This window comes from Mustela erminea, chromosome 10, assembly GCF_009829155.1.
Source record: "Mustela erminea isolate mMusErm1 chromosome 10, mMusErm1.Pri, whole genome shotgun sequence".
Classification (NCBI taxonomy): Eukaryota; Metazoa; Chordata; class Mammalia; order Carnivora; family Mustelidae; genus Mustela; species Mustela erminea.
In genome coordinates, this window is record NC_045623.1 from 15,767,274 (window position 1) to 15,790,254 (window position 22,981).

The 22,981-nt window shown below is 56.1% G+C and overlaps 1 protein-coding gene across 2 annotated transcripts; it reads right to left on the reverse strand.

The window, feature by feature from the left end:
- Positions 1 to 403: 403 nt before the first annotated feature.
- CSF1 (colony stimulating factor 1) lies at positions 404 to 19,350 on the reverse strand. 2 transcript variants are annotated; one of them, XM_032301830.1, is made up of 9 exons: positions 19,048 to 19,350; positions 15,744 to 15,866; positions 14,439 to 14,501; positions 12,663 to 12,833; positions 9,094 to 9,241; positions 6,812 to 6,942; positions 6,210 to 6,262; positions 5,816 to 5,874; positions 404 to 2,177 (listed from the first exon to the last, which is right to left on the reverse strand). In XM_032301830.1, exons 1-8 carry the CDS (start codon positions 19,084 to 19,086, stop codon positions 5,829 to 5,831), a joined length of 774 nt encoding a protein of 257 aa, XP_032157721.1. In that variant the 5' UTR covers positions 19,087 to 19,350; the 3' UTR covers positions 404 to 2,177; positions 5,816 to 5,828. The 2 variants fall into 2 exon arrangements, with proteins under 2 accessions (XP_032157721.1, XP_032157720.1); XM_032301829.1 differs by having other exon boundaries at positions 6,812 to 7,845; positions 19,048 to 19,349.
- Positions 19,351 to 22,981: the final 3,631 nt, after the last annotated feature.

Below are 22,981 nucleotides of genomic sequence, written 5' to 3' on the forward strand. Positions count from 1 at the left end.
GCCCACCCCTGTTTTTGCCCCCCACGCCCCAAAAGCACTTTTCCATGACTCACACATGGCAGCTTGTGCACTTCTTTTATTATTAAATATATAAGCAGCTTCCTATTTTTTAAATAGATATTTAAATGACTTTATATAAAATAATTCACCACTTCCAAGTATAAAAACAAAATCTCACAGTGTGTGAGCCAATGTTCCCTCTCAGCTTTCTCAATGAAAGGATTCCTGTGCAGGTAGCCGGGGGTGGGGCTCCCAGAGGTCTGGGGGCCTTCCCACACCTGTGTCACCAAACGCCCACAAAGAGCTTCTGCAATGGGCTGGCTTTGCTTTCTTCACTTTTAAAATACTATACGTTTGGGATGGGAGAGGAATGCCTTTTTTCTGTGTTTGTTTGTTGGTTTTTTTTTTTTTTCCCTTTCACTTTTAAATACATATTTTCTGGCATCAAATATAGAGTCTGTGACTAGTAGGAGCCCCACAAGGCAAGTTCCCCGCTGCCCTTCCTTCAGCAGAGAGCAGCAGGGCAGGGGCGGGGAGGGGTTGCGGGCAGGAGACCCCCACTTTTGAGGGCAGGAAGAAAAGTTCATAGGCCCTTGCCCAGCGGCCAGGAAGGCCGGGATCTCTCACTGGTGGGCCCAGGACAGCAGGAGAGGAGGGGCACAGCAGCACAAAGGGACCAAGGCGGGGTGATCAATGGCCCTGACACCTCCTGCCAGCTCTCAGAGCAGTGGCCGTGGGCTGGCCCAAGAAGCTGAAGCCCTCAAGGCAGACTTGGAAGTGGATGCCTGGGCTCTTTCCCACCCCGGCTGCCTTGGTCAGAGAGATAGTGGAGGGGCGACAGCTGGGGAGATCACTGCCTACCTGGGTGGGGAAGGAGAGGGTGGGAAGAGGATGGGACCTGGGTGCCATGCTGTGAGGTCGGCACAGGCTTGCCGCTGTGATGGGGCCAGGGCCTGGTATGGGAAAGGAGACCAGGTGGCAGGGTCGGGGTGCAGACCCCCTCCCCCAACCACCTTGGCAAACCCATAACTGCGAAGACCCAGTTTCAGTGGGAGCGCCCCCTGCAGCCTTCCCCCGGGGGTGGGGGGGTCTGCCTCTGTCCTCCCTTCCACTAGTCACTTCCCTCTTGGGAATGTCAAAGTGCAAGACGCAGAAACCTGCGAACAACAACAAGGATGCAGCCTGAAGACCAGCTCCGGCTGGAGGCCCAGGCGTTTCTCCTGCCCCACCCACCCTGGGGAGTCGAAGCCTCGGTCAGCAGAAGGTCAGGGGCTTAGGGGCTCCCTCAGTCGACACACAAGGCCAGCTCGGGCACTAGGCGCAGGCTGCTGGCAGGAGGCCGGAGGGGCGGGAGGATGGACGGACGTTCGCTCACAGGGATGGACAGGGCAGGCTGTTCAGCAGGCAGGTTCAGTATTCACAGTGCAATGGCTTCCTTCAGGAGGGGAGCCTCTGCGCAGCCTCCCGGAGCTGGAGGGAAGGTGGGGCAGACGCCGGAGCTGGCTCTTCCCCTTGGCCTTGGAGCCAAGCCAGACAGGTCCTGAGGGCAGGGTTGACCTCCCCTCTCCACCTGGCAACCAGCAGAAGACACCTGGGCAAGCGGAGGGTGTAGGCACCCCCCAGGCTGTCATCACGGACCGGCAAGCCCAGAGGCCTTCTCTTCCCGGCTTTTGGGCTGCACATCTTGACGGGAAATCTAGCCGACGCTGGCCCGCCCTGCCGAGCTCATGCTTCTCTCTCCGGAGACAAGTCCCTGCTTGTCGGTGTTGGGATCCCTTGGCACCAGGCAGTCCTCTGAGCACCAAGGCTCTTCCATTCCTCAGTGCCCATCCTGCTCTCCCACGTCCTTTGGGCATCTGGGTCCCTGGCCCATCACGGTCCCTGAGGCACAGAGGGTCCTCAGCGGGGCTTCCCAGCCTTCCTCTAGTGAATGGGAGCCTCCAGGGCCCATGATAAACATTAGCAGCGTGGGGGACATCCTCCAGCCCTCTCGTAGTCAGTCCAGAGTCTGAGGGTCGAGGGCAGAGGGACCCCAGCCTCGCTGCTCTGGTCTAGTCCTGGCAGGCAGGAGCTCTTGTGGTGGGCAGGTCACATTCCCAGGAGAACAGCTGGGGGGGGAGGGGTGGTGGACACTCCCATCACATCTCTCCTGTGGAGAGACTATCCTATGTGCCCAGCTGTAGGGGAGAGAAAGAAAGACCAGTCAGCTGAGTGGGAGTGGAGGGAGGGGTCACTGAGGACATGAGTGGGGGAGGCTTAGTGTTCCTGTGGGCTCATGGCCATGCTGCAGGCAAGACTTCCATCCGTCTGCTCCCTCGCCTTCCCAGCCACCCCAGACACCGCAAGAGACCAGGCCGCTTTTCCTGGCAGTGATCCAAGCCTCTGGCCAGACTGGCCTCACCTCCTACCTCCTCCTGGGGAACTAGGGACCGCAGAGGGAGGTAATGGGGCCTGGTAGAGGCTTAAGCAGGCTGGGGGAGGGTGTTGACCACTGCTCGAGTGGCAGAGGCTAACGGGGAGGGAAGGGGCATTAGAGGACCCTTAGACCCCTTTTCAGATAAGACCATCTCACTGGCCTTGGGCCAAGGAACGAAGGGTGATTCCAGCTAACTCTAGCAAAGAGTTATACCCTACACCATTCATCACAGAGGGTCATCACACGTGTTACTCTGAACAGCAAGTCATGGGTAACGAAGAGGAAGAACCAGAGGCAGTTCCGGAACAAGGAAACTCCCATTTTGCCAGTTGGCATGCTAACCCCTAAGCCACCCAGCCTCCTTCCCAGTGGGCTGAGGGACTTGCCTCCCTGCACCATCCATGGGAGCCGGAGCCCTGCTCCCTCCGACGCCACCCCCATCGTACTCCCTTGCCCAGCATCCTCGGAACGCTTTGTTCCCAGAGCAGAAATCCCCTGGACCCTATCCAAGAGTTTGACTTTGGATCCTGTGTGGAGCTTCCCATCCTGACCATCCATAGGCCCTACTGGCAAAGTCCATGTTGGACAAGGAGGGCAGATGGGGCCACAGCTTCTGGCTCCCAGCCCATTCCCATGCTCTGGGGAGGGAAGAAGGGAGAATCATAAAATGGACATGAGCCTCCCTGGGTACAGCTGGGCCCCTGCTGGAGCTAGGAGGGAAACAGGACCAAGTGGGTGAGCTCCACTGCCCCTGTGTCCTCGTTCCTTGGAGTGGAAGGATTGGGGTCTGTGTTTTCTTTCTGAGCATCCCTCTATCAATCTCTCTGCCTGTGTTTTTTCCTGTCTCTTTGTCAGAGTGGTAGGTACCCTACGGACATGCCCTGAGTCTCCTGTGGCTCCTGGGGCCTGGGATGGACCTACTGATCCAAGCGGGGTCTGGATATGGCCCCTGCCCTGGGTTCCCTCTCCCAGTGAGATTTTGAGGGGAGAAAGGGGGAAAGCTTGTCAGGGCCTGAGAACAGGCAGGCGGGGAAAACAGAGAAGGAGTATAGAGGAGATGAGGCAGAAGGTCAAGACCAAGGGGGGAGGCTGGCAACCAGTCAGAAGGAGGTGTAGCCTTGGGCCATGAAGGCCCCAGGGTCCTTGGTCCCTCCTCTGCTTTCCCAGTCTTGAGGAGGTCTGGGCTAGTCTCATAGCCCTGCCCGTGTCCCGTCTGATCCGCTCACCCATCTTAGCCTACCCCACCAACGAGGGGGGACCCCAGGGTTCCAGATATGTTGCTTCGCGCTCTTTTCTAAATAGACTTTCCTGATTTTGAGTGCTCGATAGGTCCCTTTCACGTCGAGGAGTGGCCCAGACCTGTCACTGTACACATGGGAAGGTCCTAAGGTACTCACTTGCTTTTGGCATGTGGTATAACGAGAAGCCCAAATGGGTTACCCCAGCTGGTCAGCCAGCCGGCCAGTTAGTCAGCAAATCAGGCTATTAGCCAGCTAGCTAGCCAATCAACCAGTCAGCTCACCAATCAACAACCAGCCAGTTAAGCAGTTACCAGCTAGTCAGTTGGTCAGTCAAAGTCACCTCATCAGCCGGTCAGTCAGTCTGTCAGAGTCTATTAGTTAGCTGGCTAACAGGTCACCCAGAAGACCAGTTGGTTAGAAACAACCAGCCAGGCTCAGGTGGTCAGTCAACCCTTAAGCCAACCAGGCCACATTTATTGAGTTTGTGACAAGTATGGAGAAGCCCTCTCTGTATAAGAACATGGGACAGAAGAAAATGGCAAAAAAAGTGGAAGACACAGTCCGTGCCCTCAAGGGGCTTACAGCCTCCTTAGGGATGCAGACTATACATATGCACACAGAAGAAGGTTTGAATATGTATAAAAACAACTTCCAAGTAAATGCAAATTGATATAATATGAACCAAATACAGAAGGGCTGAGGGATAGGAACTGAGGAGCAGGCAGGGGTTGGGGAAGTCAGTCTGGAAAAATGGGAGGTGGTGGGGTGGGGGGGCTGCCTGGAATTGGGGAGCCAGGGCTGAGGAAAGATAAGGATCACATCTTTATCAACAACGTGGGTGAGGACAACAGAAGGCACTCCTCAGTGTGCAGGAGACACACTTGGGAGGGCTAGGAAGACAGAATGAGGATTTAAAAACTATTTCCATGGGCTCAGGTGCTGGGCAGAAACCAACGAGGTGGTTTCAACAAGAACACACAGAAACTCCTACACCCGGGTTAAAAAAACAAATCTGTCCACGTAAGGGAAAGAAGGCCTGGCTTGACAGAGGTTTATGGGAAATGGAATTTGGGGTTTTAACAGACCACAAGCTCAACATAGGACAATAGCACGAGGTAGCTATTAAAAAACAAAGCAGAAAACCCACTAACGCAATATGAATCTGTGCAAATAGAAGAATACTGTCCAGATCAAGGAAGGTAACAGTCCCACTGTACTTGGAGCTGGTAGACAACATCTGATGCACCATGTCCAGGGCTGCAGGCCCCATTTTCAGAGGGACATTGACAAACAAGTGTGTCCAAAGGAAGGTCGCCAGGATGGTGAGGGGTCTGAAAACCACAACATATAAGGAACGTTTGAGGCACTTAGCCACACTCAGCTTAGAGAATTCTTTAAGGGGAAATGGATAACAGACTTGAGACACTGGAGGGCTCTCATGAGGGGGGAGAACCATCATGAAGAGAGCAGGGAAGCTCCCTAGAGGAAAGACCTCCTCCCAGCGCTCCTGGGAGATGAGAGGGAGCTTGCCTGGGACTGGGAGCATGGGCCCAGCAGCTGGCTGACCCCGTCGGGTGTGAAAAGGGAAGACCCCCATGGTGGGGGATGCTGGCCAAATGACCTCTAAGAGCCTTTCCAAGACTTAGGTTCTGTAGATCCATGAATCTAAAGCAGGGACATAGAAACGATCTTGGCTGGGGAGAAGGGTCAACTAGGGTACAGGCCGATAGGAAGCCAGTAAGAGGTGAAAGTTAGGGCTAGCTGCTGGAAGAGCCTGGGAGCCCAGTTGAGAATGGTGGGTTTGAAGTGGGTAGCGGTGCAAATTCCCCAGGAGGGTAAAGACTTTACACAAGATTTTGGTTGCTCTGGAATGAAGAGTGGCAGCAAGACTAAAAAGCGAATACAGAAATAATAACCCAGTACACGGGTAATAGTGCCTGGCTCAGACTGGGGGGCAGGGAGAGGGAGCGGGGAAGACCTGAGGATCCCGAAAGGAGACAGTTGGCAGGATCTGGTGATGGGTGGAAAAGGGAGTGGGAGGGGAGGAAGTTAAGTGTGGCCCAGCCTTGGGGGAGTTGGAGGTTTCCCCAAGGTCGAATGACTGGAAAGGGGCTAGCTCATTTTAAGGGGTGGAAAGAGATCCAAATCAGAGTCTTACCTTAGAGACCCCTCTACACGGGCAGTTCTACCTGTCTGTCCTCATCCTGGGTCAGGGGGCTGCAGGCAGAGCATAGGGCTGGTATAAGACTTCAGCAGAGGCTGAGGAGTGAGGGAACCCCTTACGTTTGTCCCCCAACCCTCCCATACATGTGCTCCAGCCCTCTCAGATTCAGAAGACCCAGAACTGCCTAGCCCTAAGAAGAAATCAGGAAAAATCCCAGCTATCTGGTAAAGAAGAAACGCCCTTCCTCCTCTCCGCCTCCCATCCTGCTCCACTTCCTCAGAGCAAGAGAAAGAAAATCTCCCCCAGGTCTAGAAGGGAGACAGATGCCAAGACACACACCCCCACCCCCGTGCCTTCCAGAGCATTCCCACCCCGTGGAAACTCTCACCTGCCCTCTGGTCGCTCCATGGGAGAATCCACTGTCTGAGGCTCTCGATGGCTCTGGGGACAGACAGCAAAGAGCAGGTTCACTGAGGAGCTGGGGACTGATGTGGGAACTGCGGCCTCACCCCCAGGCAGGGGTGCCCAGGGGAGTAGCTGAGTGAGTTATCAAAGTCGCCCCCAGCTACCCAGATGTGGGGATGAGCCACAGGCCAGGAGAGATTTCTGAGGCCTCCCTTCTAGGTCTCACCCTCTCTTCTCCCCAGGCTGGCTGCTTCCAATCCCGGGGGCTCCCTGGGCCCAGGCTCCACAGAACTTCCAGCGAACACCCTACCCTCATAGCACTTTGCTTGGCCATGTTGGTTCTCTTCCCATTCTTGGCCCAAGAATATTCTCTCCCCGTCCCTTCCCGTTGACTTTATAAGCTTGGGTTTCTCGCATTTTTAAAGAAACCTTCCATTTCAACCTCTTATCTTCTGTGTTCGGTTGGGCCCCCGTCTTGGTGCCGGAGGAATCCAGCAGGGCCCAATAATCCTCTGACCTGCTCCTCCCCGCAGAGTGTGCCCCTCCCCCCATAAGCTGTCCTCCCCTCTTGGGGCCTCTCCTTACCCGCCATCTCCGCCTGTAGAATAGGAGGCCACCGACGGCCAGCAGGACCAGGATGATGCTGGGCACCAGCAGGTGGAAGGTAAACCGGGGGAGCTGAGGGTCAGAGTGTCTCTCCTTCTGCCTCTCATGGCCTGTGTCAGTCAAAGGAATGGAGTTATAAGGGGCGGGGGCCCTGGCTGCCCCCTCACTTGCTTGTCTTCCTTCCAGCTCTGTGGGGCTCCTTCGATCCCTGGTGCTCCTTCTGCCCTCCAACTCCCCGAGGGGCAGCACATGGCCCCAAGAGTGCCTTCTGGAAAGCTTTGGGTGTGCAGAGAGGGCCGAGGGATTGCTGAGGCCTCGTGGCGGCCGTGACGGGGTCCTGGCAGAGCTTGGCTCCTGGTGGTCTCTGGGCGGGTCAGACGGACGGTCTGTCTTCTCAGGTGTGTGACTCTGGGCCTGGCCAGCGGATCTTGCAGGTCCCACCGTGGGCAGGGGAATGCCAGTCATGTCCTCTGGCTGCTGTCCCCTGGCTGAGTAGGACAGGGGAAAAGATGTTGACAAGAGGTCACTGGGCCTGGCGGTCGTCTCGGCCTGGAAGCTGCCTCCTTCCAGCCTGGTGGAAGAAAGCTCTGCCCCTTGGGGTACGGGACCCTCACTAGCCTCTCCAGAGGCCTCTTCCACGGTCCAGTTGGTGCCCAACGCAGAGTTAAGAGTGTCCTCCATCCCCAGGTCGGGGGCCCCGACAGAAGGCTGGGGCTGAGGTGACTCTCCAATGGAGCTGGCCCCCACACCTGGGGGCTCCGGAGATTCAAAGCTCTGGCAGGTGCTCCTGGGTGGTCGCTGCTTGGCGCTTCCTGGGTCCAGGTCCACTGTGCGAAGGGGCTGCTCACTGGGCAAGAGGGAGCTGCCCTCTGTCCCCTCAGAGTCAGCCCGGGTCAAGCCAGCCATAGGGGCCATGGAGGGGGCAGGGGGCTGCTGAGGGGAGACAGAGGCCAGGTCACTGCTAGGGGTGGCTTTGGGGTACAGGCAGTTGCAATCAGGCTTGGTCACCACATCTGAAAGAACCACAGAGAGAGGGAGAGAGAAAGACGGGGAGGAGATAGAGTCACCAGCCTCCAGCACAGCTTTCCCAGGTGGGGGAGGGGGTCGAGAGGGGGATATGGGTCCAGGGGCAGTCCCTCACCCCCTAATTCAGCGCTGGGGCGGAGGAGAGGACAGTACTGGTGCCAGAGCTCAGGACACAGGCCTCAGGCAGTGAAGGTACAGATTGCGGGGTCTCACAGGCAGAGAACAAAGAGTGGGTGTGTAGACACAGATCGGGGGCCGAGGGCAGGGAAGACAAAGGAATACCCTTTCCTGAAGTTCCAGCCGGCTAGGTGCCAAGCCAGGGTTAAGCAGCAGCTAGCCAGGAAGTGGAGCAACGGCCTCCAGGACTAACCCAAGTCACCCCCAAGTCCCATAGACAGTGTCGCTTGGAAAGCAGCGAGGCAGTTTCGTGCACAGCCAGGGGCCACACAGCCAAAGCCATGGGCGAGAACTAGCTGGGGCTGGAACACAGCCAGTACTTGAGGCCTTGGGATTGAAGTAACGAGACTGGACTTGGCCACTGGCAGGTCGCGGGGACTCAGGCCCTGCCTCAAGGAGCAAGGTTGAATGTAGGAGGACACAAGTGACATGGGACGCAGAGACGAGGACACGCAGGGTACGCATGTGTGCAGCTGGGCCTGCACTGGGAGCTTCTGAACGATGCTCAGACTTCAAATCCAGCCTTTTCCATTGAGGGGACACTTAAGGCGTCCTGGGGACTTCTGGAGCCAGGGTATCCTGGTGGTTCACAGCAGGGCTCCTGGCGCAAGGCCCTGGGTCCCAGATGGAGCCTCGGTCTCTCCACGGAACCCCCTGTATGTTCAGCCAGCCTGCAGAGCTGGCAGGGAAAGCCTCCAGGCCTGCAGTGTTCTCCGAGGGGGGCCCCTTTCCCCTGCCCTAATCTTACAGCCACCAGCATGATCCTTCTCAATGCTTCCACATGCAGACATAGTTGGTGTGCATGCACACACATGTCGGAAAAGACATGTGCCCAGGCCCACCCAGAGGCACAGGAAGCCACATATGTACACAAGGAAAGCACATCTGCACACACACAGGAGCACGAGTAGCAGCCAGGCTGCCTCCCCAGGGTCCCTCCAGCCTCCCTCTGGCCTCCCTCCAGCCTCCCTCGGGCCCCATGTCTCACCTCCCAATCCCTGCTCTGTTGCCCTCCCTCCTCCCCTTGTCCTGCACTCACTGGCCTTTTCAGTGCTGACCTTGGATGGAGCACTTAGAAAAGCTGTCGTTGCAGTTCTTGCTGAAAATGTTCCAGTCCTTTTTCAGGAAAGTCTTGGTTTCATTAAAGACATTCTTGATCTTTTCCAGCAACTGCAGGGGTGTCTCATAGAAAGTTCTGACACAGGCCTGGAAAGAGAGCAGGGACCCCTTTGGTGAGGATGAGCATTGCTCTATGTCTCTTGCTTGTTTGCCAGACTCCCCTGGCCTTTCTCACATCTGTCTCCTTTTTCTCTTTTTCTCCTTCCCCTTGCCCCTAGCCTGTGGTGGAATCAGTCCTGAGAACTTGAGATACGTCATTTATTTGCAGATCTATTTAACACATATCTGTGTGCCAGGCATGTGACAATTACCTGGGAATCAAGCAATGAACACCAGAGACATGGTTGGTGGTTGAGTTGGACACTGAGTCCAGCAAGGCATTTGCCTTATATGCACTGTTACAAGTGCAGTGAGTCACATGGAGAAGTGCGGAATGATGTGAGAATATTACAACAAGTGGAACTAAATGAGGGCTCAGGAGAATTTCCCATGGAACCAATGAAAAGAGGAGCAAGAGTCACCCAGGAAAGGAGGCAGGGTTGGAGAAAGCTGTCCACGTGCTGAGAACAAACTGTGCAAAGGTCCTGAGGCAGGAAAGAGCCTGAAATGCTCAAAGACTGAAAGATGGCTGGAGTGGATACAGGAAGGCCATCTAGGAAGAAGGTACAACAAGAGATGCAACTGAGAGAGGTCAGCAAGGGCCAGTTCCTGCAGGCCCTGGTTGGCCATGTTGGAAACCGTTAACTCGATCCGTAGAGCAAAGACAAAACATCCGAGGGGTTGCAGGGAGGTGGGTGGTGGCACGATCAGACTTAAGTTTTAGAAGGGTCATCCTGCTGTGGTGTGGAGCAGGCCATGAGGACTTGGGTCCTTCTTCGGCACTGGTATGCCTTGGAAGGAGGGCTGAAGCTACCTGTAGTCCTGTCTGCTGAGCTGTTCTTTTCTATTCTGCTTGTAAGAGCCGGGTTCCCCACACCCACTGGAGCTCGCTTCACACACTTCTGGCTTTCTTCCCACCTCTTGAGCTGCTCCTCAGTCTCCTTACCAGGCTCCCATCCTCCAGCTGATTTATAAATTCCGGCATTCCTCAAGGCTGTCCTGGATTCACCTCTCCTCTCACCCCAGATGATGCCACACAGGCCCATGGGTTCATCGGTGGCCTACTTGCCGATGAGTTCCAAATACTGAGTTTTCCCTTACCCCCAGGTGCACAGGGGAGAACGGTAAGCTTAACTAGGCTCTGAGGTCCTCAGCGCCATCTCTAAATGCCCACGGCCTGTGTACAGTAGGTCCTGGGGGGATGGTGACCCAAGGGATGAATGAATGAACACAGGCATGAGAAGACCGTCGCTCAGCTCCTCCACTCACTGGCGGAGCGGACTATCGCGTTTTTGCTCTTTTCCTCCTCTCTAAAGTCAGAACCATCATCCTTTCCAGCCTCCCCACCAGGGCTGTGGTAAGAAAGAGGGACACTGGCGCTCTCTCGCCCTTCTACGTAAACCTCCGTCTCCTTCGTACCTCACCTCAGTCTTCATAGAGAAGACAGCAGCCATCCGACAGAAGGTCCGGCTGCCCACTTATGACACAGACACTACGCCTTATCTCCTCAGGGGCTCTGATCCCCGCACCAGCCTTCCCCTCAGTACACCGGCTCCTCTAGCCTCAAAGGCTCCCTCCTTCCTCAAGGCTTCCCCGCCACCACTGCTTCCACACTGGATCTAGGCCATGTGCAGGGTGGGTGGCTGGTGAAAATGCAGGTTCCCAGGCCCGCCCACGGACCCAATGTATCAGACTTTCTAGGGGTGCATCCCGGGAATCTGGAATTTAAGCAAGCTCTCCAAGGGATACGTATGAACTTTAATGGTGGAACACCCTGGCTTCAATACCTCTTGGGACAAAGGGTTCCTCCTGCAACCCCACATCCCTCTGGCAACCTCTCCCTTTTTCTGGGCCCTTGTGGAGCTGAGCTCCTCTACAGGGCAACCTCTATTTCCTCTGTGTTCACCCATTGGTACCCACCTCCAGTGGCAGCTGCACACTCCTAGACCCATCAGACGCTCTCCTACCCTGGTCTTGCTTGGACTTTTCAACCCCATTTGATAAAGGTGACAACTCATTCCATCTTGAGACCCCCTTCTCCATGGATCCAGTGAAATCAGTCCCCTCATTTTCCTCCCACCCCTCAGGCTGCTCCTTCCCAGTCTCCTCATCGGGTGCTGTGCCTACCTGGCTTCTGAGGGCTGGGGTTCCGGGGCCCTGTCCTACCATCTCCTGGCCTCCTGCATGACATCCTTGCTGCCCCCTCTTTCATGAGCATCTTGGCAGCCCAACTCAAGCCCCAGCTGTCTGCTCCACATTTCTGCTCGGCTGTTTCACAAGCATCTCGGGGTTGTGTTCCCCAATCTGAGCTCCTGCTCTTCCCCCGAGTCTGCTCCACCTACTGATTTTCCCCATTTCACGAGTTCCACAGCTCCCTAGTCCAAGCCTCTAGGATCTCCAGTCCAACTTGTGCCCCCTGTTGGCCTCCCGGCCTCCATTCCTGCCCCCTGCAGTCCCCTCTCTGCAGGGCTACCAAACCCGCCTCACAGTTCCTTTCGGTCACTTCCTGTTCACCAGGGTGCCCCTCACACTTCAGACAACATCCCATGTCTATAAGGCCCCCCGGTGCGCCCCCGCTGGCTTCCACCTCCTCCCCTCTCTCTGTCTCTTCCATGCCTTGGCTCTGGTGACCACCGGTTGGGCTCCTGAATGTGTGTGTAGCCGACCTCAGGGTTTGGTGTGTAGCCTTCTCTGTTCTGGAATGTTCTGACCAGCCTCACTGCCTCCTAACTCTTACTGCTCTTTGGACCTCAAATGAATATTCTCTTACTCAGAAACCTTCTTCTTCCCTGCTTCCTCACCACCTCCCTTTTTAAATGAGAGTGCCCTTTGTCTCTCGGAGCCGCAAGGAGGCTCCCTTCACGGCTCCCTCCCTCGCCTCCTTCAGGCCTTCCCTTGCCTGGTCATTGCCACCCTACAGCCCCCATATTTTACTCATATGTTTTGTTAACGGTCTCATCCCTTCCCCCAGACGTAAGCTCCCTGCATGTGAAGGTTTTTGTCTGGTTTGATCCCAGCTGTTTCCTAGTGTCCGGACCAGTAAATGGCATGCAACAGGCACGCAGTGACTATTTGTTGAATGAATGAATGGTCCTCAAGCTTCATAATGCTATTTATTTGTCATTGTTTAATGGTTGTCAGCCTCCCACGAGGGTGTGAACCATGCTGTTCTTGCTCGTGATAACACTGATGACATCATCAAGGCCTAGCACTGTGTCTCCCACCTGGCAAGTCCTTAGCAGAGGTGTGTGGGGTGAATCCATGAATGAGAGCGTGAGTGAGCAATGACCGAGGGTTGGGGGAGAGTAGGGGAGACATGGGAACACCCTCTGTGTATCTGGGCAGGCGTGGGACCACCAAAGCTGCCCTCTGCTCTCACTCCAAGCTCCCGGCTCCAGAACACTCCTACCTTGCCCTGCTCTTCATAGTCTTTGGTGAAGCAGCTCTTAAGCCTCAGAGAGAGTTCCTGGAGCTTCACAATGACGTAGGCATTGGGAGTATTGTCTTTGAAGCGCATGGTGTCCTCCATGATGTCTTGCATCAGGAAAAATGCCTTCTTAAGGTAGCACACAGGATCTTTCTGGAAAACGAGAACCTGGAGTTTATGGTCTGGCTGATGTGGTCTGGGAACCCACCAGGCTCTGTGGCGGGTGCCCTCATCCCTGGCTGAACGAGGGCTGCAGTCTACCCTACCCCTGGCCCTGAGGGGGCCTGCCCTTGAGGGAGGGCCATGCCACTCCAGTCCGAAGGGGGGCGCTGACCCGAGCTGCTCTTTCATGCTGTGTCTGGGATCTGGAACTGCTAGGAACTGGGGTAGAGGGAAAGACATGCATGGGCTTCTGATCAGAGATAGCCTCGGATTTCTGGAAGATGAAACTTTAATCAGAATGGGTGCACATGCGTAGGGTGGGTTCTGGGGGAATGCTCCGTGTCTCTGTCTCTCTTTTGGCTTGCTTTCACAAGTCCGTTACCAGGTGGCTCCTTCTAATCCTCCAGGCCACAGGAGAACTAAAGACCATCTGAGGGCCCAAAGAATAACCTTAGTGTTTTGTCTCCCTGAGAGATGGTAGTTGCTTCAACAGAGATTCTGCTTTGGCTCTGTATTCCTAGGACCTAGTCCCATTGATTCCTAGCAGAAGAAACTTGCTATGCTTGTTGAGGTGTGAAGGAGGGAGTGAAATACTAAGGTGATTCTTTGGGCCCTGATGTGGTCTCCAGTTCTGACAGATGTGTGTATGGGTCAGGTGAGCGGAAGCTCAGAGATGGGAGCAACTTCTGGGCACATCACAGTGATTTTGTGTGAGGCACAAAGATGAGCGGATGTGGCCCAAGGGATGGGGTGGGAGCAGTTGGAAAGGCCTCACAGGTACAGGAAGAGCTTGTGCAAAGGCCCGGAGGCCAGAGGAGGCAGGCGACCAGGGCAGTGGGTGGGACTGTGCCGTGTAAACCCCAAGCTGACCAACCTGGGCTTTCTCTTAGAGTGAGGGGGCCCTGCCAGGTTAGGGAGCGAGAAATGAAGATAATAGGTTGGAGTTCCAAGAGCTCCCCCTACTGGTGGGGTGATGAGTGCATTAGAAGCAGCAAGGCCTCTTAGGAGACTGTGGAAACTGTCCAAGCAACTGATTGGGTGAGGCTGGGGCAGAACCCAGAGCTGCTGGGAGGCCGAATGAGCAGCCCTTGGTGGCTGGCTGGGTGTGGGGTAGGAGGAAGAGGGAAAGGGCTGGACCGACTCCCTGGCTCCTGCTCTGTCTATTGGATGGAAATGACATCCTTAAGGAAAGCATGTGACCCAGAAGTCATATTGGTTTGCCTCAGGCCCTTAGAGCCAGCCTGCCTGGGTTCAGATCAGGCCTCCACCACTCAGTAGCTGTGCTCCCTTAACCTCCCTGAGGACAATAACCAAGATCAGCATGTCACATAATTGTCAGGATTAAATGAGAAAGTGCCTGGCACATTGAAGACCTTGACAGGTGCCAGGGCCAGGAGAAGGGAGGCTGTAGGGGGCTTGAGGCCTGGACCTTGTTCAGCCCTGGACCCTAGCACCCCAGGATGGAGCACCAGCGATCCTCCCACCCTCCCCCTACCCAGTTACGGGATTTCTCCTCCCTTCAAGCTCCTACATATACCCACCTTGGGAAGCACACAGAGGGTCGGCACATGGGCCTTGTAAATAACCATAACTCACCAACTGCTCCTGGTCTACAAACTCAAAGGCAATCTGGCAGGAAGTCTCCATCTGACTATCAATCTGCAAGAGAGAGTAGGCCGGTGGTGGCTGGGTGTCTGCAGCTCAGCTGAGCTGGCCTAAGAATGAGAACTGGAGTTTTGATCCTCCTCTACCTCCCCATCGACTATGCTGGGAAAGACAGAGCCAAGGGGAAAGACTTGGGCCTCCCACAGGCCCAGGCTGGGCTATAGAAGAACAAGAAGTCTCCTCCTTCTACCTCCCACTCCATCAAATCTAGCAAACAGCCATTAGTTATAAGGAAAACTCTCTAAGAGGATCTAGGGCCTAATCTTCCATGACAGGTAGTGAGCTCCCTATAGTGGCAGGAATTCAAGCATAGGCTAGACAAGCTCTGGGGATTTGGGATCTATAGGGGTTGGGGCTAGATGTCCTGAAAGCCCTCCTTGGCCCCCAGAGCATTCTAAGCCTCAGAGAATGCTGTGGCTCTTGGCCCAGCTGGGACAGCTGCAGTAGCTACATGCAAGAGGGAAAGTGTAGAGGTAAGAAAGGGAGCAGACCCAGCCTACAGGCCCCAAGCTCAGGGCCCCGGAGCCGGAGCCGGCCTCAGCAAGTGGTACTCCACCCTGCCTGGCTGGCCCAAGTGATAGTAGATTCTCTTCTGAGCAGGACAGCGGCCATGATGGTAACCTGATTCTGCCTGGCTGAACCACATTTGGAATTGGGAACCTCTCTGCCAGCCCAATTAGAATAAGGCACAGGCTCCTTCATGACGGCCTGGGTGTGCAGTACTTCCCAGTCCTAGGCCTCAGTCCAGAGCCAGGAAAGGGAAGGTGGAGGGCTGGGAGTGAGGCAGGAGCTTCCCCTCCCACCAGATCTGGCTGTGGCCCTGATGGCAGGCTAGTGGCATGTCTGGGAGCCCGGGAGTCCGGGCCCACACCTGCACACAGCAGGCAGTCAGGGCTGGCTCCCTGGAGATGCTTCCTCTCACTGAGGGAGATCAGGCCTCACCAACCCCTTCTGAATCCAGGGGTGACCTTCCAGGCAATCATCAACTCGGGCAAAAGCTGGAAGCCCACCCACTCCACTACCTGCAGGCAGAATCATGGAGGGCTTCAGGGTTGGGTGTGGGTCAGAGGCCCTGACACTGAGAAGGTCAATGAGGAGAGCATCAGTGGAGCCATGAATCACGGCCTGCACAGCTGTGCTTCTCTGCCTGCAGCCCTTGCCTTGGACCCTGTTCCCTGGCTCCTGCCTCAGTTTTCCCAGAGGGGAGAAGGTAGATAGGCACGGCCGCATACTCACCAGCTGCTGGAGGAATTGCAGGTGTCCATTCCCAATCATGTGACTACAGTGCTCCGACGCCTCCTCGGTAATACTCCCTCTCACCAGGAGACAGAACAGCAGAAGCAGGGGTGTCAGCCATGTCTATAATAGACAGTGCATCATTACTCCCAGCTTTCCATCTCCCTAGGAACCCCCATGCCCTGCCAGGAAGGAAAAAACAAGGACCTCATACCCACAGTGCTCCAGACTACAAAGCTGCAGGATGCAGTGTTCCCCAAATCCACTTTCTCAGGATTTCCTAACTGGCATGCGCAGTCTTGCGCTCCCTTGACAGCTACCCACACGTCACCTCCTCCAAGAAGCCTGCCCAGATTCACCCAGGCCAAGCCTGACAATGCACTGAACTTTTCATGAGGACCTGAGAAGTGTTCCTACCTGCCCAAATTTCAATTACACGGGCAAATCCTCTAGTGCAGGACTGGCACCTGCTCATTGCTGTGTCCCTGCAACATCAAACACAAACTAGAGAACTTGTGGGTTGCCCACTCTTCTCAGGTTCACTTTCATGCACCCACTCCAGACTTCAAGTTGGAGACATTTCCCCTGGGCCCAGCCCTTCCTCCCACCTGATTCCACACAGGTCTGGCTTTGCTAATGGTAAAACCGGGGCCCCAAACTCAGTTTCACTGGGAACTTATCCCATGCTGGAGACCTTTTGGAGCTCTGTGTGTGTGTGTGTGTGTGTGTGTGTGTGTCCAAAGGAGCCCAACTGCTTAACCAGAGGCAGCCCTGCCAGCTCTAGGCCATCCCTGCCCCTTGGAACCCCATCAGGCTCTATATCCAGCCAGCCAGCTCTGATATGACCAGGAAGTGTTCTGAGATCTCTCCCTCCTTTTGCGCCCACCTGGCCTGGGAGCTGCTCACCCTCAGAGTGATGGGACTAGCGCCTGATACTCCATCATTCCCCCTTCCTTCCTCTCTCCCTCCTCCTCTCCGAGGTCCCCTCAACCCTCTCCCTGGCCCAGATCTCCCCTTCTCCAGCCAGAGGCAGCGGGATTCTTGAGCCTTCTTCCCCCCAGCTCAAGGTTGCCTCCTGGCAGCTGATGTCCCCAGATTCAGGGAAATGCTCTCAGGGTGGGGAGAGAGCTGGCACTTTCCTGGGTTCTGGGCTCTGCCTCAGAAACCCAGATGATGAGACAAATACTGCAAATAAACAGCACATTGGAAAAACAAGGAGGCTATGAAACAGCCTACAACAACGACATGCTGATTTACATATAACTACAAGTCCAAAAGCTTGTTAGCTCCTACCAGAGAGGAGAGGCCCTGGCTGGGCTACCAGGGAGGGTGCACAGAGGGGAGGCCTCAGTGAGGCCTTGAGAATGGGGGAGAAGTTGATGGCAGAGAGAGGAAAGGGGAGGTCTGGAGGGCAGAGGCCCGGGACGGCCCAATGCCATTCAGTAAAGGCTGGGGGTCCTGGCCTGATCTGGGGGAGGGAGAGTAGAGAAGAGGGAGGACAGCCATGGGGGTACTTCAGGCTCTGTTGGGCAGTTGAAGAGGTAGCCTTCCGAAACCTTCAGTTCAGGACCCACTGGAAATGGGGCCATGCAGAAGGTGTGTCTCCGTCCCAGACTGGCTGCCACTGAGGTTCTGAGCCCCCGGTTTTGCACGATATGGAGGAAAGAGCCCGTGGGAAAAGAGATACTCAGGAAGACAACCTTGCCACAGGCACTTCAAGATCTTGATGCCTCCTGGCTTTCAGAGCTGTTTCAGGCACTGGTGTGGGAATACTGTGGCCACCACGTGGGAAGCTGACTTTGAAGGTGGCCCAAAAGGACCCCCACCCCTGCCCCTGGGGTCCCAGTTTTGCCTCAGAGGATGAGCCAGATGGGCACCCAAGGGTTAACACTCTGGTTCAGCTCAAATGTGGCCGGGCAGGCTCTTCTCCCCCTCCATTCTTCCTCCCACCTTCAGGCCTCCGCCTCTGGCAGAGCCACGAAGGCACCTTTTCCCTTTGCGGCAGGCCCAGACATCTCTCAGCCCCACTGACCAGCATCACCTGTCCCTTCCTCCTTGTCAACAAGGGCCCTGGAGGGACCTCAGCGGGACCGGACCTCTGGCTGCTCCCGTCTAAAACCAGCCCCCTGCTCTCTCCACCTTAGCCTTCTTCATGGTCTCCCTCCAGCCCTTACCTTTGTCTTGTTGCCTATCAGCTCCCCCTCCACGATGTCCCCTCCCGGCCTTGCCTCCTCTCTCTCAGCGGGGCTCTTCCTCCCTCTGGGGATGGATGTGCTCTTCCTCTTCCATCTCAACCCCACCTGCAACTCCTTTCCATTCCCCTCCAAATATGTCTGCTTCTCTCCCAGCCAGGTTTCTCTTCCCATTCTCCTCTAGGGCTCCCCAGAAGCAAACCCACCCAGAGACCACCTTATCGATCATTGACAGTGCCACCCTGCACTTTCTAGAAGATGCCCCAGCTAGTGCCTGCAGTTGGGTCCAGACATTCCCCCATGCAGCCCTGAGCAGCCCTTAGCACACCCAGGGTTCTGTGCCACCAAACCCTCTTTCCACCTTCCTCTGCCCCCTCTAAGACCAGGATCCCCCCAGCTGACTGAACCAGATTTTGCAGTGAAAAGGTTCAGAACTAGTCCCAGAAAGCTCAGGAGTCCCATCCCCTGCCAAACAGACTTGATCCAGCCACCCAAGTCCCCAGTAGCTCCTGCCCGCTCCCTGGAACAAGTAGAGGCTTGCCCAACTCCTTCCTTCTGCCAGCAGGTTCCTGGGCACAGGCCTTGGCTATCTGTAAGCCGGCTGACCCCTGAACTTCCCCCACCCAAAAGCGCCCACTCCCCCCAAGCAGGGTCTGGAAGCATGTGCGTGGCCCTGAGGGGAAGATGCCGGCTGCGAAGGCGCCACACTCAGCGCCCAGCCTTTGCCCCTGACTCTTGGCGGTGTCCGGTCAGGGGAGAGAGAGGCAGGGGCTTCCACAGAGCTGGCAAAGAGCCTTGGCTTCTAACCCTTCTCTCCTGACAGCGGGTGGCTCAGTATGCGCCTCGGTGCAATGGGGTGAACAGCGTCCCCTTTCCAGGGCAGTACCGCAGCCCCGGGAGCAGCTGCAGGGCGCCAGGGGGCTCAGTCGGGGCGCGCCCGGGACCTCAAGCAGCCGCGACGCAAAGATGGGAAGGACACCGGAGCCCGCGGTCTCCGCGGGGGAGCGTCGCCGGCCGGCGCGCCAGGGTAATGGGTTCCGAGGAGCCGCGCCGCGCCGCCCGCTCCCGCCTCAGCCTTGCCGGCCCCCCGCAGCCCCGCGGCCGCCGCTTACCGTGGGAGGGCAGCGCCCGGCGGCGCCCCGCGCGGTCATACGGGCAGCTGGGTCCCGGGCCGGGCGCGTCGGCCGCCCTCGCTAGCTCGCTCGCTGGCCGCCGCAGAGTCTGCTCCCCGGCCGAGGGCCGCGCTGCCGTCTGGGGGTGCGGAGAGCGGGCGGCTGCGCCGAGAGCACCCAGGCAACTTTCACTTTCCACCAGCCGGGCTCCACTGGCCAGCTCCTCGGCACAGCCTTTTAAGCGGACTTGTGGGACATGTGGTTTATGGGAAATCACCTTGGATAGGCGCCAAACACACACACACACACACACACACACACACACACAGAGACACACACACACAGACACGCGCGCACGCGCGCGCGCGCACTGCCACAGAACCCAGACACAGACACACTCCAGAGCCCCCACTCATCCGTCTCCCCTCCCCCGCCCCCGGGGCCGGTCTTCCCCGTGGTCCTCCCAGTCGCCCTGTTTTCTGTGCTCAGCTCCGGAGCCCTCAGCAGAGCACGCGGGCTCCACTGACTCCCGCCCTCCCGCGCTCCCGCTCCGGACCGAGCCTTTCCTTTTCTTTTCTTCCGCGCTCTTTAGGCAGATCCGGTGCTCGCTCTCTCGCTCTCTGTCTCTGTCTCTCTCTCTTTCTAATACTCCTCTCGAGGGACTTTCCCTCCAGGCCTGAAAATTCCCAAATCTGAGCAGGAAATGGTTTGAGAGCAGGGGCAAACACTGGAGCCCGGGGCCTCCCCGGGTGGTGCACGGGGCAGCAACCTGGTGGCGCTTGAGTCAGCTACTTGCAGCAGCCCCCTTCTTCTCTGGCAGCCCGCTCCAGCCGGGCTATTTCATTTGGGGGCAGGGTACAGGCAGGGAGGCTCGCTACCTGGCCCGGGAGGAGAGGGACCGTGTCCTGTGGCACAGAGCCACGAGGCTGTACTCTGTGCCAAGAGACACCCGGAGCACTTGACCTGCCCGGTGGCTGATAACCGTGCTCCTTTCTGACGGCCCAAACCTGGGGAGATTGGTACCTGGGCCCTAGATATCTCTTGATGCTTTTGGAAATGGATTTTCCGAGATGGTTAATCGCACTGTGTCTCTCCATGAGAGTGAATCTACATGAAGCCTAATAGGATGAACCTATTAATTATAATGCCAACCTCAGGCTTTTTTTCCTTCTTGCATTCATCATGATTCCATGTCTCGGTCCCTCTGGGAGGCCACCCACCCTCACCCCCTGGGAAATACATGATATGAGGCCTGGTCCCAAAGGCGTATCTCTTGTCGCTTGCTCCAACAGTAAGCAGTAATTTTACATCCTCGTGCCCTTGCTCACACTGGTTCCTCTGCATGGAATGTTCCTCCCCCCTCCTCGTTAAGGCAAACTCTTCATCCTTCAAGCCTGAAATAATACCACATCCGCCACTAGCAAAGCCTTCTTTGACTCCCCAGGCCGACCAGTGGTTCCTATTTCTGTATTCCCACCTTGGCTCCTTCCTTCATGGTGGCCCTGGTAAGTTGCCATTTATTCATTGTCTGCCACATTCTGAGAAGCATCTAAGGGAGTACTGGTAGTTTTTTTGGGCCCCCACTCTCACTGAGACTTCCTTCAGGCTGGTCCTTTGCTCACTTACCTAAGAACAAGTGCCTAACACACCCTAGGTACCCGGTGACTGAGTCAAATGAGGCCAGTAGAGAACAATTCATTCATTCAACAGATATGCACTGTGCTGGCCCCCAGGGGCTATGATAATGGACGTGCCCACAAGTCCCTGCTTTCAGGGGCTTGAGAGTGGTTAAGAGCTAAGGAGTGCTGGCCAGTGGTGGGTCCTCAGAGCCTAGAGGAAGGAAGATAAGAGACAGCCCAGCCAGAGGAAAGAGGTAAGGATTTACTTCCGCCAGGCGTGCTTTGTCACGTGTCCCTTGTACAAAAAACCCCACACAACACAGTAGTGCTTACAACTGATAACGGGTTAGAGGAAGTAATGTGAGGAGACAGACCACTTGGCTTGTTGAAAGGAAGTTAAATTTTACTTGCTCCCTCCTTTACCACCCAGCGCTGGCTCAGGCTCCTAGGAAGGCAGCGGTCCTCTCCGTGGGCCCAAGCCTGCATCCCTGTTCTCCCTGAACCCTGACTTTGCCACTTAGACATTAATTTCCCTTTCTTGCCAAAGTGGTGAGGATTGAACGGGACGGCGCGTGCAAGTGTTTCCCATGGGGCCTGAAGGGAGTGAGTCCTGCTGTTGTAGTTATTCTTGTTATTATTATTGTCTGTCCACTCACAGGGACCGTGAGCAATGACACAGCAGTGGCGCAGTGGACTTGGGAGTCCCAGAGCCAGACTTCAGTCCCAGCTCTGCCGCTCATTTGCGGTGTAACTTTAGACAAAGCCCTGAATTCTTCTGGGCCCTTCTTTCCCCATTTGTGCAATGACAATGGCAAGCCCTTTCCCCCAAGGAATGGTTGTGAGGTCAAATGGGCGACACATAGAAGTCTCTAGGGCAGGCGATGGCATGGAACAAATGCTCCGTTATGAAAGAACACTCTGGAATCTCGGGCTGTGGGATGCTGGGAAGCTCTGTCTGCCTCCAGCCGCAGAGGGACCAGGAGGGCCCAGGATCACCAGGACACCACAGCCAGACTCACAGCTGTCTCATGTCTGCTTCCTTAAAAGGAGAGGCTGTGACTCTGCTTGACTTCATATGTGCTTTATCACAGGACACGGGGAAATTGAGGCTGGAAGAGCTTATTTATGGTGTGCCTGATGGGCTCCCCTGGGCTGCATCTCCTGTGCTCTTTCCTGCACTGGACCAATACTCCTGCTCCCTCTCCCTGCCTATCTGCCTGGGAGACCTCAGGCAGGCGAGGCCTTGTTGAATCTCAGGCCTAACCCAGAAGGACAATTCCACATGCACACAGCTCCTTAGCTGTTCACACCAGGGGAGGCCTGTCTGTGCCTAGCCACAAGCAGGGAGTGTTGGAACCACACAATTAGAAACATTTGCATCCCCAGTTGCCTTGAGTGAGCAAATGAAGGCCCAGACAGGTAAAGGCACTGCCTGCAGAGGATTGCACAGTGTACTCTGGGGTGAGGGCTTTAAGAGTGAGGCCTAGAGTGAACCAGCCCCAGGTCCCATGAACTCTCCCCGGTCAGATTTGCTGCCGTTCTCCACACTGACTTCCGGGGGAGTCTTGTCCGGAGCTGGGTCACTGGGGAGGCATGGAGGAATTTGGAACAATCCAAGATTTTGGTTTCGATGCTTTCCTAATGCAGCAGCATCAAGAGGGCAGCACTCAGCTGACCCCGGAGGAGGGCAGAAGGGAGTACGAGAGGGACCCTGCTTACCAGAGGGATGAACCAAGGGTGGGAGGAGAGAGGCTGAAAAGAGAAATGGAGGTGGATGGCAGGAAGTGGGAGGAAAGCCTCATTTGCTGGGCGTTGACATGTCATTTCCTTGAAATTACTCGACAGGCAATATTCCCTTGAGATCCTTTCCAGAGAGCTGACTTCCATCACAATGGGCTTCCTTGCCCGTTCTTTCTTCTGCCCCTTTCTTTCTCCCCCTCCCTCTCTTCCTCTCCTCCTCTTTCCTCCTTTCTTCCTTCCTTCTCCTTTTCTCTCTTTTTCCCTTCCATCCTTCCTCCGCTCTCTCCTTCTCTCTTTCCTCCATCAGTGTGGCCCCACGGCTCTCTGGGAAGTGGCTGGTGGCGGGGTGTGTGCGTGTGGATTGCAGCAGCCGTGGATGCTGGGGGCTAGAGAGGGAATACCGCTTTCCTGCTCCCCGTGCTCCTGACAAGGTGCTCCTCAGGACCAGAAGGTGTTAAGACCCCGAGCTGACCAAGTTAGGTATCCCATCTCCAGTCCTTCCCCACATTAGGCGGCCCTTCTAAACATGTCTTCTCCGCTTTTAAGAGGCTGGGTGGGGGGCACGAAATGTGGTA

Bases quoted from the DNA above. Each gene is read 5' to 3' on its own strand.
- CSF1 (XM_032301829.1), bottom strand. From the start codon at position 19,086: ATGACCGCGCGGGGCGCCGCCGGGCGCTGCCCTCCCACG. The intron at 14,502-15,743 runs GTGAGTATGCGG...TCTCTCTTGCAG, and splicing joins TGCAATTCCTCCAGCAGCTG to ATTGATAGTCAGATGGAGAC. The intron at 6,263-6,811 runs GTAAGGAGAGGC...GTCTGTCCCCAG, and splicing joins TCTACAGGCGGAGATGGCGG to AGCCATCGAGAGCCTCAGAC.